Source organism: Delphinapterus leucas, chromosome 8 (genome assembly GCF_059928025.1).
Source record: "Delphinapterus leucas isolate spDelLeu-1000000601 "Yukka" chromosome 8, BTC_Dleu_Yukka2, whole genome shotgun sequence".
NCBI classification, from domain to species: Eukaryota; Metazoa; Chordata; class Mammalia; order Artiodactyla; family Monodontidae; genus Delphinapterus; species Delphinapterus leucas.
This window is the reverse complement of record NC_143136.1, coordinates 115,243,457-115,262,628: the sequence shown is the minus strand read 5'-3', so window position 1 is coordinate 115,262,628 and position 19,172 is coordinate 115,243,457. Positions and strand designations below refer to the sequence as shown.

Sequence of the window (19,172 nt, the reverse complement as noted above, 5' to 3'; positions counted from 1 at the left end):
CCTCCTAAGAACATACCGAGGGGAAAGGAACACTTTCGGTTCTGTAGGGGGAGTTTAAAAGCAGATAGATGGCTTTTGAGGGAAGTTCCTGTGCAGGCTGACATGACCCCCTGGAAGGGCCAACTGGAGAGTTGTGAGGTGTCCTCTTGCTGGAGCCTGCTGCTCGGCACTGCACGAGGGAGGGGAAAGCACCGGGCAGGCCTGCGGGGATGAGGCTTGACAGATGGCGGCCAAAGTGAGGTAAGTGGTAGGATTCTTTTGGAAGCTACTTATTCTGCTAAATGGCCTAAAAAATTTAAAGTGCTGTAAAACATTCTCTTACAAATTTAATATTTGCTATAAAATCATTGCAGAAGCAGTTGAATGATTTTTAGTTGTCTTTATTAAAATGAAACAAATTAGGTACAAAAACCTTTGTTCCAAATAGATACTATGTATCTTACCAATGTTTTTGCTTGGTTTTGAGTTTTAAAGATTGGTGTAGAAATTATTTCTAATATAAATAAATGATTATTTCTTCCTCAGAGGGTTGATTTTTGTAGTACGCTGTTTACAAAAACTGAGTAAGTGAAAATGACAGTTTATAAATTTGTACCATTTAGGAAAAAAATGTTTATGTAGTGTAGCATGAATAACAGCAGATAAAACCATTGAAGATGTTAGTTTTTACACAGGTGGTAAAACCTTTAAAACAGACTCCAACATGCATTACATGTGCATTTCTGACCTTAACGTGCAAAAACAAAGCTACTGGTTAAAACAGACTTATTTTTGCTACAACTGAGTACACTTGTAAAATCCTTATTTTTATCATTAATTTCAATGAATAGCTTTGAAGCTATTCTGCTTAAAATGAGAATAATTTAAAACAATAATATTGAACACTGTAACCCAAAACTAATGGAAAACTACAGTGCTGCTGTGAACAAAGCCAGACAACAAAGTCAGACATTCTGGCAATGTGTAAAACACGAAGAAAAATGTTCCCCCAAGTTGTAGAACACTGAGGTACACAGAACAGTCTTCTCATATAAATCAAAGGTTTTCAAAGAAAAGGGAAAATACTCATTTGTTGTTGGCATCACCGATGTCTAGGTAAGCTGTAGTTAAATCACCCGGACAAATACAAAATTGATAATTCCGTCTTTAAAATAAAATAACCAAGAACTATTCCATAAATAGGATGCTACCTACTGGGGAAAATGGCTATGCATGTAGGCTACATTGTCTTCCGTCCTGGCAGCAGATGGACTGCAGGTGAAAACACTCATAGAATGGAGGTTAGTTATTTCATTAGTGATACTTGAGAAAGTCCCATTTATGCCAAACCAGCAGCGCCCCTAAATAAACAAAACTTTCACAAGAAAATTCCTAAGTCACTTCCTCCATGTGGCCTTCCTCCGATCAATCCCAAAGATCTGTGAGACCTCCTTTATTCTGTATCCCATCATCATCTAAATCCCAAAATTTAATTAAGGATTTTCCAGACTTCTTCTTTAGAATCTTTTCTGAAACAAATGGATTTGTGAGGATCTGGAAGTCATATATAAGCTTTCCTACAGTTATAGACTTTAAATGAAGTTTGGCTTCTATATTATATTGACACCAGTGAATCTGTTGCTTAATATCAATAAAAGCTCCCCAGACTCTCTGAGTGTGATGCTTTTCTTTCCAAAGGCACAGACCTAGGCTTCCTGGTGTCATCCTTCTGTACATAGCTGTGCCCAGGTCAGCGGTGATGGTCAGCAGCCTGCCCGGGGTGAGAGTCTCCCTAAAAGGGACCCCAGAAATTGATCTACCTTTCAAGAGGCTCCATCAGCATCCAGAAACACTGTACCCTATCTCGAAAGGCATCGGTCCTGCTGCTCTGCAAATCAATGTTCTCCAGGCCTCATTTTGGCAGCGTGGGCCCTGGAAGTCTTTCTGTGCTGTACTTCTGTAGCCTTCCTTCTTGTGCACCCGCACTGCAACCTCTGCAACTTCCCCTTACTTGGCGCTGGGATTTCAGGACCTAGGAATTTTCCACGATGTCCTTCTACATGCTTTTCATCGGCAGGCCTGGGCTGGCATGTCACACAAGGCTAGCTCCTTCGGCCAACCCCCTCTGCTTAGTCAGTGGCAGCTCCGCAAATGCTGGAGGGATGACTCAATGCACGGGAGTGTGTCCTAAATACTGCATTTGAAAGTGATAGTTTTCCTGAGCTTCTCATGACAATGACTAACCTCTCTGAATGTTTCTTTATGCCTGTGAATAGCTTATCGAAACGGATTAAGCATCCTTTTATGCATGTTCTTAGTAATACTGGCAATATAGTTCTTTTTGTTTGTTATGGAAATAACCCAAATTGGGAAAGGTAGCTTTAAAACTCCCCCGCTAACCAAAGCATGATCAATTGGGGAAAAAATTTTGAATTCTTTTCTTTTTCTTGTGAGAGGCATGGGAAATAATAGGAAAGGGAAAGTGGGGAGCACCACTCATCAGAAAAATATTTTAAGAAATGTGCTGGCTTCTATTTCAGGAAGGTTTACATCAACACTGTTAACAGACAAATGAAGGAAAAGGAAATGTGGATCATTGGTATTGGTACTTTTCAGAAAGGCTGATTGATAATATTTTCTTGTATTTGAGATAATCAAGGACAGAAAGCAATGTCACAGGATGTGAATTACTCCTCATGACGGTGAGGAAGGTGCCTATTTTCTGTCTGTTGTACAGTATGTCTGGGAAGTCCCTCCCACACTGAGTCCTTGGTCTTTCTTCCTCTGACCCTTTCACATGACTTTGACTCCTTATTGGCAGGGCCTTTTCCTAAGATTCTTTTGCTGATAATCCAGTCATGCTGTTCTCACACAAAGGCGAGTACTAGAAATAGGCATGTCAGGCTATGACACAGCCTTCCTCCTCCTTTGAAGGGGTAATGACCTTATTCAAGATGCTTTTATTAGGTCTCCTCTGCAAGTTACCGGAGAAAAGTCATTGCATTTCATTCACACAACCATGCTGCCACTGCCAGTCTGGGTGGTTCTTCCAAGTCTCGGTCAACCCCCGTTTTACATGGCTGAGGCGAGGTAAGAAGTTGGACAATGAATTGTAATAACCTGGCTGATTTCTTACTTTGATTTAAAAAAAAACAAAACTAAGCATTATTATTTTTTTCTGCCTGTAAAAGTAGTCATTCCGACCGTAGAAAATACAGGGAAAACATAAAGAATAAAATTAAAATCCCACAAAATATCATCGTTATTAAATTTTGGTATTTTTCCTTCTATATCTGAGTTACGTTATCTTGTCCCACTGGATGGGTGGGACCAACAAAAGAATTTTCTTTTTCTGTTATGGCCAAATCTACTGTTTCAACCTGGGAGGATCTGTCAGTTTTCTCACTAGTGTGCATCACAGAGTTTAAAACTACTTGGAAATACAGCCCAAGCTGGCTGTGCTTCTTCACCTGGTACCTGGCAGTCAGGACTAGAAGCTGGTGACACTTCTTTAATTAAAGAACTGAAGGAGGGGAAAAAAAAACAGAAACAAAAACAAACAGAAAAAAAACAAACAAAAAAAACAACTGAAGGAGAAGTCTGAACCAACTTGAACTTCCTCTGCAACCTCAAGGGCACAGGTTTCTTTTGAAAGTATGAAAGCCACTGTCTGTAAGTTATCACCTTTTCTCTCACTTTCTCGTGGTTTCATTGACGTGTGATCAGCAGAGTTCACATCAGGCACCTCTTCAGGCTCAATTATTTCTTCCGCTGTCTCCTGAAGCTCTAAGCAGGGTAACGGGGCCTCCTGCTGCTGCTCCATCTCACCAGCGGATGCTTCTTCCCAGGGACTCGTGGGCGGTGATATGGTGAGAGTGAGGTCAAGGTCAGAATCCTCCTCTGATAACTCGAGGCTGACTTCCTCTCTATTCACAGATAGGCTGGTTTGTTTGGTAAATGCAGAATTAAATGTTTCAAAACTCATGTGTTCACTGTTTAGACCACTCTTGTCATTCTGTAGTTCTGAAGAGCCATCCGAAGCATTCCTCACTGATGGGACGCAGTCAAGTGAATCTTTTTCTTCCAAGGGATCAGAAGCTGACGATGAGACTACTTCTTCAAGCTGGGACGACTCTACAGTGTCTTCCGAAGAGATGCTGGAGAGACTCTGGCTCGACAGAAAACATTCTTGAGAGAGCTTCATTTCTTCTCTGGGTAACAAATAACTAGAACTTTTAACTAGTGATAATGCCTCTGTTACAAGGCAATTATCAGACGGCGATGGTGAGCCTGCAACAGCCTGCCCTTTCTGTAATGAACACATTTCTTTAGCAAGTATCTCTCTACTCACTGAGAAGGCACAAAGGTACTTAGCGCCTTGTTGTCCTGACATTGCCAGAGAGGGAACGTCCCTAAGACCCTGTGTCTTTTCAAATGCGGACACAGGATGTCTAAGGCTTGTAGCAGGTGATACTTGTTTAATCAACTCCACATTAAAGGGTGTAGGTTTATCAGCTCTGTTTACAACTTCTGTCTGTATCGGTGCATAGGCATTTTTTTCAAAACTGAATGTAACTCGTTCCAGATTAATCACTCCATACTCCGTATCATCCTCCCCTTCCAAGGATGACTGACATTCTTTGATTATAAGGCTGCTATGCTGGATAAAGCCCTGCAAAGCACCTGTTTTTGTTTGCATTTTTGCATGAAAAACATCAACTTTGCTTTCAAGGGTGCTGTACACAGACTTTTGAAAAATCATTGACGGATTGCTGATCCCATCGTAAGTCCTGGCGAATGTGGACTGTGTGACAGTATCATTATAAGATGTCACCTGTGTGCCATCAAGTGGCTCAAAGGTTTTATCTTCAGCAGGAATAGAAGATCCATTAGTTTGGGTACTTCCAATGCTAGAAAGCACCAGATTAGAGGTCTCTAGTTTATCTGATGACTCTTGTTCGGCTTTCCCCCCAATTATCTGAAATGATAAAAGCAAAAGAAATAAATTAATTTAAAAAATCAAGGGCCAAATAGATCTTTTTTTCAAGCATTTACATATGTGAAGAACAGAACAGACAAAGATCAATTTTAGTTTGCTCTGTTCTTTTGAATCTTCATAGGGTAGAGATCAAGCAAATCCCTCTCTTCTTAGGCTTAAAATACCCCCCAAATAGGAATTTGTTTTATCTAAATACACACACACACGAGAACTCCAAAACTTTCTTAGTTGCACAGCCTTGTTTTTTTTTTTTTTTTTTTTTAATGGACTTTTGGGAAGAAAAGTGGCTAGACCACTGGCAATTTAAAGACTTGAAAATGCAGACTGTTTGCTAAATAGCATCACTTAATTCAGAAACGCAGCAGTAGAGGAAAAAGTGCTCAATTAATTTAAATTATTTTTAGTAAGATTAAAAGATAATCTTTAAAGCAAAGAATAACTTATTTTAAACACCAGCTTTCAATTAGACTATAAATGCACTGTCATCTGGAATGTTCCCATGAGGAAACACTAATTATTATCTCTTGTACTCAGAATACACTGATAAGCAGCTTTCCCAAGGTATCAATCTCTATCCTGTTAAATAAAAGTCCCTTACCCCTTAGCTGTCTTCTTAGCTTATAACTGGACATAATCTCTCTCTCATTTTAATACCTCCCTATTCAACAAAGCAGCAGAAAACACAGCGCAGCTTGCATTAAAAAACTCAACTAAAAGGACTGATTTAAACAGTACCAGAAAGGATTTAGCATAAACAGTAACAGAAATACCTCTGGACAATTTTGATAACCTCATAAAAAGGCTGTTTCTTTTCTTCTTTTTTTTAAAGGCTGAAGAATGGTCTTGTTCAGAATATGGTAAAGTGGATTGACCATACAGTTGACCTACACCTGTAGCTCTGGAACACTACGGCCACAGATTTCCTGCCAGATTTTGAAGCAGTCGTGTTGTAAGTCAGGACCTGTGTTTCAAATCTCTTGTTAAAAACATTTCTGCCTTAGTCAAAGAAAGACACTGACCTGAGCAATTGGCAGGGAGGAGCTGAGACTTGGTTTTAAGGGGACACGACTGGCCAGATACAAAGCGTAGAAAACTCTTGATGGCACACTCATTCTGAGAACAGTTCTATGACCCTCCCAATCGTACTGTGGCTGATAATGTTGGGCCATAGTCGTGAATCTCACCATGCCTGTGCTCTTAGTGAAATGAAAACTTTGATAATCCTAGTTTGCCCTAGAATAGGGAGTGGTACAGGATGTGTGTGCACCTTTAAAGTATGCGTACAGTATTCAAGGAGATGACGGAAACATATTTCTAAGTATATGCTATAGAAAGTGTTAGGAATCGTTAATTTTAACATTCTACTTTCTACTTAATACTCTTTCATGTTTGCAAGAAAATCATTCCTAATTGGACATTACTAAAGTAAGTTAATATATATTACCACGACCGAAAATACTTTATAAGAAACTAGTGTGTGTATAAATATATATGTAATAATTAAAATCTGCCTGACTAAACATAAATACTTTCTTATTCTAAGGTAGTGATTTTATGTATCTCTTTGAGAATAAGATGAAATTTATGAACCCCATCCTCAGAAAAAGAACGCATACACACGTAACATATATTTTATGTGTACACATATAAACACACACATATGTGCATATATATACATAAATACATCCACAGAATTAGACACTGAGAAACAGCTAGAGTGTCCAGATCTGAGTCTTGGCCGGACAATTTACTATGTGCCTCCAGGCCATTCTGTACTTCTCCATCCTCAGTCTTCTCACCTATAAGATGGGTGGCACGGTCCTTACCTCACCCGGCCGTGTGAGAATTAACTGAGCTAATGCGAGTGAAGGGCTCAGACCAGTCTCTGGCCCACAGCGTTCCACCAGTCTTCATTCTGATGAAGATGAGCATCTGCAGACACTCACAGACCCTCTGAGGCTCACCCCTGGACCTGCAAATCCCCACGGAAGCCCAGGTACAGAAACTCAATGTTAACACAGGCACTGAAGGTGCCCAAACCCATGTAAAATTATTCTGTAATAAATCTGCTCTGAAAGCTTAAAAAGGCAGGTATTTTGTCAATCCATTTACTTAGAATCTTGATACAACTTTTTAATTTGCTCCAATTAAAATTCGATTATCAGGCTTCCCTGGTGGCGCAGTGGTTAAGAGCCTGCCTGCCGATGCAGGGAATACAGGTTCGTGCCCCAGTACGGGAAGATCCCACATGCCACGGAGCGGCTGGGCCCGTGAGCCGTGGCCGCTGAACCCGCGCATCTGGAGCCTGTGCTCCGCAAAGGAAGAGGCCACAACAGTGAGAGGCCCGCGTACCGCAAAAAAAAAAAAAAAAAAAAAAAAAAAAAATTCGATTATCCGTCCTATCAGTTGAGAACAGTGAAATGAAACAAAGTGTATTTTTCATATTTACAAACAGTTATCTGCAGACTATGAGAGGTCTGGCATTTTATTTACTGTCTCAGGATTTGTTTTCTGTTTTGGTGGTACGCGGGCCTGTCACTGTTGTGGCCTCTCCCGTTGCGGAGCACAGGCTCCGGACGCGCAGCCTCAGCGGCCACGGCTCACGGGCCCAGCCGCTCCGCGGCATGTGGGATCTTCCCAGACCGGGGCACGAACCCGTGTCCCCTGCATCGGCAGGCGGACTCTCAACCACTGCGCCACCAGGGAAGCCCTCAGGATTTGTTTTTAAAAATATTTTTTAATATATTCAATTTTAGTTTCCTTTAAGGTTTATCAAAGATTTTTTATATTTATTATTACTGCATTTGATCCATAAACACTATTATAGGTAAACAGAATAAGTATTATTCACCTCTTTTAAAAGATAATAAGCTCAGAGAACAAGTAATTTGCCCCAAATCATACAACTGAAAAGCTACATAATTATGGTTGGCTCCCAGATCATCTGAGGCCTACGATTTTTTTCCTCCTTTTGTTTCTTCAATCAGGATGGTAGATAAGCTCCACCTGCAGACAATCCAGACTTTGTAAACTAAGTTTCTGGCATTCTAATCCTTTACATAGCTAGAGAATCCACTTTCCTAAAAGAAACCAATGCCTTGTTATGAATGTGATTTTACGTACAAAAAATATTTCTTCAAAAATAACACCAGCATTTACAGTATTCAGCTTTACCTACCTCATTATTACAGGAATAGATGAAATTCTGGCTTTCTGGGGTCTCTGGATGACCTGCTGTTGCAAACATTTCTTTCTGTTCATTCTGCACCCAAAGCTCCAAGCCTCTCACAGGCGGTGGTTTCATGAAAGGAAGCAGGGGGTCAGTGATTGGGAAGGACACTTTGGCAGTAGGACCTCTGGGAGCCTCATTAGTCTCCAACAGAGGGTCTACGGAGCACCTTTCCACACCGGAGGACTCTTCAATTTCACTGAATTCAAACGATTCTAACGTGCTATTTATGCACACGTATTTTGCTGGGTTGCTGTGTTCTACTACTTTTCGGGATGATTGTATGACTTTGTTTTGATTGCTATAAAACAGAGCTACCCACATATGAAGTAAAAGCTTCACTTCTTCCATGGTATCTGGTAAATCAGTATTCCAAGGCCTGAGATTTTAAAGAAAGAAGAAACCAAAATCATTGAAAATGACTATTTTAGTTGATTATCTTATAAGTAAGTGCCTTAATTATTAACCTTAGTTTTTGTGTTCATTTTTATTTTAAAAATTACATGAACATGAAACAATGAGTAAGATAAAAATGAAGTTGATATAACAAATGATTACAGTGAATCTGCTTGGTATTATTCCCAAGTTACTGGATCTTACACACTTCCTTCTCCCTCCCCAGGGTTTAGCACAAGTATCCCTTCTCGCTACATTTACCTCAACAGAAAAGTTCATCCACTTTCATCCAGTGTCACCCCCACTCACCCGTGTAGTGCTCTGACTACAGTCTTCTCCAGGGGGTTGTTGCTATACTTACTTGCCGTCTAAGCTGAACACGTCATCTGCTTCCCATACGAAAGTGACCTTAAAGGAGCCGTCACAGCTGAATACGGCACGAGAGCGGCAGAAGTCCTGCAGGCTGGAGGGCAGCACCCCGCTCCTGCGCCTGAGCACTGGGGCCTCGGAAAGCTGCTGCAGTGGGGAGGTGACCTGCTGATGCCGAAATGGCATCACTTTCCCCACTGGGGTTCCCGCTTCAGGGCCTTTTGTGCCATTCTTGGCAAACGCAGGGCCTGGGGCCCCTCTCTGCTGTAGATGCTTCTTTGAATGTTCTGCAAGGAGCAGGGCATAGGAATGCTCCACAGCAACGACAGAGCTTTGGCTTGCGCCGGAACTTTCTAGGGTTTCCTCGGGCAGTGCTGACTGGGCTTCTGCAGGGGCCTGAATGCCAGCAACCAAGCTTTCTTCCTCCTGGCTGACCGTGGGGTCTGATGTCAGATTACCCTTATCAGCGGAGGGCTTGGATAACGGTCCACCTTTTTGACTTTTAACTCCTCTATGATATTCATGGGCTGATGTACCACGCAAAGAATGTTCTTTAGAAAGCAAAACATCGTTCTGTGGCAATTCAGAGGAGCAGGGCAAGTTTCTGGGCTCAGAGGATGGTGTGGTAGAGGTAGCAGCGCTTAATGCAAGATCAGCCAACATATTTAGGGCCTGGGAGTCACAGTTGACAATGGAGTTTTCAGGTGGGTCTTCTGGAGCCACTGTGATATTTTCTGGTTGAGCTGTACTTATGCTAATAACATCTTCTCGACCATCTGAAATTTCTGATTGAAGCTGTGAAGAAGTTTCTCCTTTGGCTTCAGCATAAAAGAAAAAAAGACACATAACACTTGATTTCCATAGAATTAATTCTTTGTCATATTCCTATGGTTCAGTGAAAATCAACAGTTAAGTCAACATATTCAAGAAAAACCTCTTGATATGTTGCATAAATTGTATGTTAAATTTTTATTACCAGAGTGAGGTCTTGTCCAACTTCCTGATGTATTATAATGTATTTACCAAGGAACAAGTCTTAAGGAATGTGCATATTAATTTAAAAAGAAATCACCCTTCAAAACTGCATGTACTCAGGCTTCCCTGGTGGCACAGTGGTTAAGAGTCTGCCTGCCGATGCAGGGCATACGGGTTTGTGCCCCGGTCCAGGAAGATCCCACATGCCACGGAGCGGCTGGGCCCGTGAGCCGTGGCCACTGAGCCTGCGCGTCCGGAGCCTGTGCTCCGCAACGGAAGAGGCCACAACAGTGAGAGGCCCGCGTACCGCAAAAAAACAAAAACAAACAAACAAAAAAAACCTGCATGTACTGACCTACACACAAGGCATACTGCTCAGCTAAAGAAATATACAAAGAGAAAAAAACAAAAACAAGAAAACAAGACTCCTGCCCTCAGAGAGCTTACAATCTAGTGAGAATCTAAGAATTTCTAAGTTTAAAGTGTATATTATAGAAGGTTAATGTACTTTCTTAGAAATCATTTCCCTTGGCAAGTTATTAGAGGAACCACCTAAGTTCAAAATAGAGATGATTTTTAACCGTACTGATGTTTAATTATAATACGTTACGATACAAATAAAAAATGAGAAAAGTAAGAATATTCAGAATCGCCAATTAATTTCAAGTTTTAAAACTTCAGTTTCTGCATTAAAAACATTTCCTCTCTATTCTATCTGCAAAAAAGCAAATCTCCTCATCTACTGATAATTCTCCTTACAGCAGGTACTCAAATCTACCCACTGGCATTCGGTCAGAAAACTAACATTCTCAGGTGGTTTACTTGCCTTCTCAGGACTTTGATTCAGCCTTTTAAAATGTGATTATCATGAAGGACAAAGTTCTCAACAATACTGGGCAGTGAGTCCCTGTAGCAGGTGGCTGGATGGACAGAAAAGCCAACTGTGCTCCTCTTTATAATTAGCAGTAGCAGGTCTGAAATAAATTACTAACCTGTCTGCAAAGCCCAATGACAGTACATTTACAGAGAAAACTCTGGCCTATGAGGTCATCAAACAGAATGACAAGAGTGTGTGTATGGTGAGGAGGGTAAAATTAATCAACCACTGCCCAGTTTTTATTTAAAATATCAAAGCCCAACGGGGTGAGGTACGAGAAAGTGGCCCAAAGAGGGCTGTCTCGTGAACCCTCCGGGTGTACTGGAAACACATTCATTTTAGGATCTGATGTGTTTACTGACACTAAGTTCATTCTATCCTTAAATACTATGGTTCTTACACTGAGTATCACTATGAGGAAGGTCGAATATAGAGAACACTGTATGGAGTCAAGAAAAAGGGTTCATTTTCATATGTGTCATTTCAGGTAAATCATTTAATAACTGACTTGTTAGAGGTTTTCAATTAATTAAAAATACAATACTGATCATCTATCTCTTTTAAGAAATATAGATAAAATGATGCCAAATAAATTATAAAAAATTAAAGAGTTCAGTAAATAAAAACTATATTGAAAACTTTAAAAAGGACAGAAAACCATTAGTTTCAGTAACAAAATGATTGAGCCTTCTTAAACTCTGATATTTCAAGTAAAAGAAATGAAGTGGATTAGCATGGGTGATTAAGAAATAAAAGAAAAAATTAACACATTATTTAAAAGGTGGTAATCTTAAAATTTTAACTTGGAATGTGGCTGCACAATATATACAGACACTTGCAATACAAATCGCCCTATTTCTGAATACCCATTCTGGAAACTTTTCATTTTCTGGGCTCACTTTTCTGCCAATGCCCAGTTGCACACCTCCTCCCACTAATCGATTAGCCTACAAGTATATAGAAGCCAATTCAGCACAAGGAATTCTAATGACAAGGCTGGGAATACAATGCATTATGTATGTATCTATACTCATCCTGTTTACAAACTAATTGGAAAGACAGGACCAAGACACACCAGATGATTGGAAAATAGTATGAATTAACTCTTTAACGTTCTCAAAAACCCAAAAAAGAAATGGAAAAAAAAGGAGAAATGAGTGCAGATCAGAGCATCAGGAAATGACTCCGGGTGGACTTAGCTGAGCAGAGGGGACTGCACAGGAGTGACAACAGGCGTGGTTCGTGTGGGTGGCACCATGTGCCTGGCAGGGAAGGCACGCATTGGGAAACGGCAGGAGAGAAATGTGGACCCGTGGGTAAGACCACCTCGTAACTGCCTGGGGAGACAAGCAGAGAGTCTGTGTTGGGTTTGACTCTCTACAGGTTGTACGGTGGTATGACTGAGGAGCTTTCAGAAAAATCTTCAGCCATAAACAACATTAACGAAACTGAGGAAAGGGACTTCCCTGTGGTCCAGTGGTTAAGACTCTGCGCTTCCAATGCAGGCAGTGTGGGTTCGATCCCTGGTCAGGGAACCGAGATCCCACATGCTGCAAGGTGTGGCCGAAAAAATTTTTTAAAACAATGAGGAAAGAAAAAACCAAGCTCATCCATAATACCATCACCCCAACAAAACAAGAGTCTTTCCCTGAATTCCACTAAATTTGAGGCTTTTAAAAAACCTAAAGGTAGATGAGAGAAAGTAGAATCATGAGATTAGACAGAAAACTGATGGAAATACAGAGATATGAGGAAATGAAGGTTTTTCTAAACAAAAAACACCACCACACATACAACACAGTAGGACTCAATACCGAAGATACTGTAAAATGTATAGATTTTGCAGCTTGGTGGAGCTGCACTCTACTCAGAGAGACGGGTGTGAAGAGGGACATGGAGCTGGGAGAAAAGTGAGGTCCGCGGTGATGAGGGAACGTGCCAGCAACGAGGAGGTTCCAGCAGGTGGAACACGGAACCAGCAGTCAGCTGCTGGCTCACAGAAGGAGACTTGGTTATTCACTTCCGCACAAGTAGAAGTAGAAAAGTAAAACTGCTTTTAAAATTAATTTAATGCCTTTTGAAACCAAATACAGGGGCTTCCCTGGTGGCGCAGTGGTTGAGAGTCCGCCTGCCGATGCAGGGGACACGGGTTCGTGGCCCGGTCCGGGAAGATCCCACATGCCGCGGAGCGGCTGGGCCCGTGAGCCACGGCTGCTGAGCCTGCGCGTCTGGAGCCTGTGCTCCGCAACGGGAGAGGCCACAGCAGTGAGAGGCCCACGTACCGAAAAAAAACAAGAAAAAATACAAGTGAAATACAGGATTCGAGATTACTGACTGCTTTGAACCATGTCTTTACAGTTCCCTCTGGACAAACTTATAATATCTTCTATAACTGATTATGGTCCAGAAAAATACTGCCAGATGCTACTTGCTTGTGAATTTAGTCATTAAAAAAGGCCATTTATACTTTAACTCTGCTAAACAGTTCATGTTCAGGCTTTCTGCAGAATGAAAAGTAGGGTCTATTTAGTGAAGGTATGAATCTTGGCACTTTCTTATTTATTCACAATGGGAAACCAAGTTACTTGTCCTGTCAGTGTCTGAACTAAAGAAGACCACAAGAACGTGACAGATTTCAACTGATCTTATACTGTTTCAATATACTACTTTATAATCTCGATTAGTCTGTATTACGGTGCTGAAATTTACAGGAAGAGGACTTCTTACCAGGTTGTGGCTGCTTTCTGATTCTGGGATTCTGATTGCCTTTTACTATATTTTCCCTCTGTTTTTGTGGAGAATTCTTCACAGGTGGCTCAGCCCTTGGAACAGTTTTGACTGGAGATGTCTCTCGTTTCCTTGCCCTTTTAGCATTCGTTGACCCTGGAACAGCTTTAGAAATAGGAGCTTCTTGGTTTTTCCAATCCAATTTGGTTGTCTGTACAAACTGTGCAGTCAGCACTTCAGCACCTTATGCAGAAAAGACACCGTTTTCTAAGGGGTAGGGGGCGCACATATTTATCAGCATAGCTTTCCTTTGATTTGTTTTGGGGGGGAAACTTTAATAATGGGGAATAAAATATAAAATTGGGGGTATTTCATTAAAAGATTTTTGAACTTGCTAAGTGTTGGTCTATATCCCTAATTAGGATTAGGAGAAAAATATCAGAGTAATAACTTTATAGAAACAAGGCATGACTTAATTTTTAAAAAAGATTCCATAATCTTTGCTGACTGATGTGGCAGGTAAGGCTGAACATGCTAGTTCACAGCACAGGGTGACGGATAATTCAATTTACACAAAAGCGACACAGCTCCCATAAAGCCATATGGTTAAAACCATGATCACACTGTAGAGAAGAGACTGTAGGTTCACAAAGAGCCATCTTACATATTTTCCTTCACTACACCTAAATATCAAAGCTTTAACACTGCCTGAAAAATCACCTCTTAAGAGAAGACAGAGGAAGGTACATTGAAGAAAGTCCTCTTCTGATTTAACTTCCTATAAATCTATTATAATTGCTCATTTCTCTTACAAAATGCTCAGCTTTACTTCTCGCAGGGAAGGAAGGAAAGAACTAAAGGTGGGGGCACATGAGGAGAAAAAACTATTAACAACCTGCTTGTATCACACGCAGAAAGTGTTTCAATCCTTTAAGAGTTTAAAAAAAATGTTAATAAATGTTCCCTGTGAAAACGTTTTCCCCATTGACGATATAAAATAATCACACGTGTGAATGTTTGCAAATATTTTAAAATCACGTTATATGGAAAATACTATTTCTAATTGATTGAGAACAGAAAACATATTAAACAGTTTCAGAATGTGATGGTTATTAGTGAAATGTAGAAAAGAGACCAGTTTCATTTTATTCTTTTGAAGGTTAGAAAAATAAACGGTTTTTTAAAAAAGCTTTTAGACTCTCTTAATGTTGTACATTTCCCTGGGTCTAATTATTTTCTTCCCTACTAAACTATCAAAGGCAATAAAGCAGCAGTTTTGTTTTTAGAGTAAGACTTCTGATTTTATACTGGTTACAATTTCTAAAATTTTTAGCATAAAAAAAGGCAAAATATAAGTCAAGCAGGAAAACTGTTAAGACTAAATTAAGAAGAGAAAGAAAATAAGATGAGATGATCAAGACTAGGGGAAGCGTAACATCTGCACGGGCGGGAGGGGAACATCTCTCACAACCTAGGTCCTGCGAGGAAAAGGAGAAACACGAAACAGGTGACCCTGCACGGACTGCCCTGCTTATTTGCATCACTCAATGACATGTTTCTCAAGCTGCATGCAATAACCCATGGGTGTATTATAAAATAAACTTAATGGGCTGCAACCAGAATTCTTTGTTAAATGAAACAGAAGATATCAGATTGTATTACACATAGTTAGGGTAAATGCTTCCTGAAATTTCTGTTTCAGTAATGTATGAATTTGTGTGTACTGGACTACAATATACAATGTATTTCTTTTCTATTTTTTTTTGAGCTTTTGTGGTATTATATTTAGTCATCTTGGCTGGTTTAATCACATCGTTGTTGTTGTTCATTTTTTGGCCACACTCTGTGGCATGTTGTGTCTTAGTTCCCTGACCAGGGATCAAACCCGTGCCCTGTGCACTGGAAGTGTGGAGTTGTAACCACTGTACTGCCAGGGACATCCCTAAAACATATTTCTTATAGTGGATGAAATTAGCACACTTGAGAAACAGTGACAACATATATGTTGAATTATAGGTAATTTATTTAATACCTTTAAAATGGTTCATATAGAGAGAAACCCAATATGGTTGGCCTGGAATTTGTGAGGAAATGTAGAGTGTGAGTTGCTGCTTCATACTGCCGTTCTCTCTACCACCCTCCTAAACACACACACACACACACACACACACAATTTCTCAAACTATAATTGGCCAGAAATAACTACTTGTTAAACCACAGGGTAAAATCTTAATTATCTAGGATCCTGGGGATCCACACACCTCCAGTGTTTCTTCTTTAGGCATCAGAATTTTAAAATTCAAAATACTATAGATAGGGTTGGCAAATTTTTTCTGTGAAGGGCCAGACCTCAGTCACAGCCGCCCACCTGTGCCAGCACAGTGAAGTACAGAGACAACAGGTAATGCCTGAGGGACCCTTTGGCCCAAGTCTGCTCACCTCTTCGCTAAGGGGTCATAGAGCATAAGTTCCCTAGTTTTAAACAAAATACACCACACATAATCTGAGATGACTCTAAGCCAAAATTGTGTTATTTGTCGTGCTCTGTTCACTGAAGTGCATTTGACTAACATTAAATGGCTCTGGACGCTGATTCTCCCTCAGTTTTCAGGGGGCAACAAAACCACTTGAGGAACTGTTTCAATATATATGTCTCGAGGCCACTGGACCTTGTTTCAGTAGGTCTGTAGTAGGATCCAGACGACCACTTTTAAAACACACAAAGGATTAGAAATTCTGCCCCAGGATGCTCTAGTTCTGGGAGAGTCCAGGCACTTTCCCCCCTCTTTAAACATGTTCAGGCTATCACTTATCAGTTTTTGCCATCTGTTCTTAGTGTGCCTGATTTTAGCAGATCCTCTTCTTCCACTCGAATTTGTCCGAGGACAGTTCAGAAACTGAATGACCTTATTTCTTAGACAGGTAAGTAAATAACTGAGTGATGATTTGAGCAGTTTTACAAGTGAAATACAAGCTTTTGGTGGGTGGGCTTTTGTCCTATTTCTTGATTTTCATGTCATCTAGATTAGCGCTTCTCCAACTTTAGCATGCACACAGATCACCTGGAGAGAGCTAACGGACACTGTCTAGCTACAGTCCAGGATGGTCACACAGGAACAGGGTTAACACACAACAGTTATTACTAATTGCTCATCTGAAAATCCATACAGACCATGCTTACCGTTTTCTCTTTTCTGACGGAACTTGAGAGTTGTGCGAGAGTCTGGACGCTTCTTTGCTCCACCACGAGTTCTTCTGGGAAAGGGACGGCACAACTTCACCCTTTTACTCTGTACCACGGGCAGCGTGCCTGCTTTTCTCTTACGCTGAACTCTCAGATTTGATGCGGGACTTAATGGGACCAGAGTTCCCTGCCTTGTTTTAAACATCTCTTCAGAATTCTTTTGTGTTTCTGTTTCTTTTCTTACTTCTGCCGCTGAGTTGTGAAATTCAGCACCTGGAGTCAAAACTAAAGAAAATCCAGCATCACAAATTCCATCTGAAATACCTTATTTCTTGGACAGGTAAGTAAATAACTGAGTGATGATCTGAGCAGTTTTACAAGTGAAATACAAGCTTTTGGTGGGTGGGCTTTTGTCCTATTTCTTGATTTTCATGTTATCTAGATTAGCGCTTCTCCAACTTTAGCATGCACACAGATCGCCTGGAGAGAGCTAACGGACACTGTCAAGCTACAGTCCAGGATGGTCACACAGGAACAGGGTTGACACACAACAGTTATTACTAATTGCTCATCTGAAAATCCATACAGACCATGCTTACCGTTTTCTCTTTTCTGACGGAACTTGAGAGTTGTGCGAGAGTCTGGACGCTTCTTTGCTCCACCACGAATTCTTCTGGGAAAGGGACGGCACAACTTCACCCTTTTACTCTGTACCACGGGCAGCGTGCCTGCTTTTCTCTTACGCTGAACTCTCAGATTTGATGCGGGACTTAATGGGACCAGAGCTCCCTGCCTTGCTTTAAACATCTCTTCAGAATTCTTTTGTGTTTCTGTTTCTTTTCTTACTTCTGCCGCTGAGTTGTGAAATTCAGCACCTGGAGTCATAACTAAAGAAAATCCAGCATCACAAATTCCATCTGAAATACCTTATTTCTTGGACAGGTAAATAAATAACTGAGTGATGATCTGAGCAGTTTTACAAGTGAAATACAAGCTTTTGGTGGGTGGGCTTTTGTCCTATTTCTTGATTTTCATGTTATCTAGATTAGCGCTTCTCCAACTTTAGCATGCACACAGATCACCTGGAGAGAGCTAACGGACACTGTCAAGCTACGGTCCAGGATGGTCACACAGGAACAGGGTTGACACACAACAGTTATTACTAATTGCTCATCTGAAAATCCATACAGACCATGCTTACCGTTTTCTCTTTTCTGACGGAACTTGAGAGTTGTGCGAGAGTCTGGACGCTTCTTTGCTCCACCACGAGTTCTTCTGGGAAAGGGACGGCACAACTTCACCCTTTTACTCTGTACCACGGGCAGCGTGCCTGCTTTTCTCTTACGCTGAACTCTCAGATTTGATGCGGGACTTAATGGGACCAGAGCTCCCTGCCTTGCTTTAAACATCTCTTCAGAACTCTTTTGTGTTTCTGTTTCTTTTCTTACTTCTGCCGCTGAGTCGTGAAATTCAGCATTTGGAGTCATAACTAAAGAAAATCCAGCGTCACAAATTCCATCTGAAATACATGGAGACTGAGGACAGCCTGCCAATAAGTCTAGTGCAGTAGATACTTCCAAAATGTACCCATTAGGATTTGAAGAATAAGATCTCAACTGAGTTAAAGACTGTAAAGGGCACTTTTCAGCTGGAGGAGTCAAGTCAAAACCACTGGACACTTTGCCAAAGAATGCAGTCTCTTTAATTCCATCCTGAGAAGCAGCAGTCAATGAAGGACTTTTGTCCACCTTGTACAGTTCTGGGAGATTATGCTTTACTAATGTGTTTGGACAGATTCCTTTTTCAGAAAATGATTTCTTTGCTTCCAGCAGGGCACAATTAAGGGCAGGTAAAATAGGTACCACCTTCAATGAGATGTCATCTTCAACTTTCAAGTCTTTCAGCCCTAAAATATATACACATGTATTAAAAACCCAAAGTTCTTGTTTTTTCAAAAACATGCAGGAAAAAACGCTTTAGATTACAAAATTACAGGATGGTTAAATATGATACAGTGTTTCAAATGGTAATCTAAATAGCAATTAATAGAAGACTTATGGATGCACTTAATGAACATATATTATCTCCATATATATGAAAACACGCACACACAGAACCAAAAAAGAGTCACTCAGATGGGATCACCAGGTGAGAATGAAGAAGGCAGGCCCGCCTGCAGCTCCATCTCATCTGACCAGGAGCCCAGCGTGGGCTCAACGCACCGGCATTTAGAGTTGGCAGAATTACTTTTCTATTCTCATCTTCTGCTTTTAAAATGTATCTAATCTGTACCTTATATGACCTACTTCAAATTCTCTTAAGAAGGTAGTCACAGGTGCAAACTTTCAGTTATAGGATAAATAAGTACTAGAGATGTAATGTACAACATAATAAAAAATAATTAACACTGCTGACGTTACATATGAAAGTTAAGAAA

General features: G+C 40.7%; 1 protein-coding gene across 1 annotated transcript; it reads right to left on the bottom strand.

Moving 5' to 3' along the window:
- Nucleotides 1-364: 364 nt before the first annotated feature.
- On the bottom strand, nucleotides 365-18,711 carry LOC149748635 (protein TASOR 2-like). The gene is given in 6 exon segments (XM_089916995.1): nucleotides 365-4,957; nucleotides 8,157-8,586; nucleotides 8,913-8,968; nucleotides 8,970-9,790; nucleotides 13,552-13,794; nucleotides 17,937-18,711. Coding segments are annotated over 6 exon segments (3,777 nt in total). The 5' UTR covers nucleotides 18,697-18,711; the 3' UTR covers nucleotides 365-3,490.
- Nucleotides 18,712-19,172: the final 461 nt, after the last annotated feature.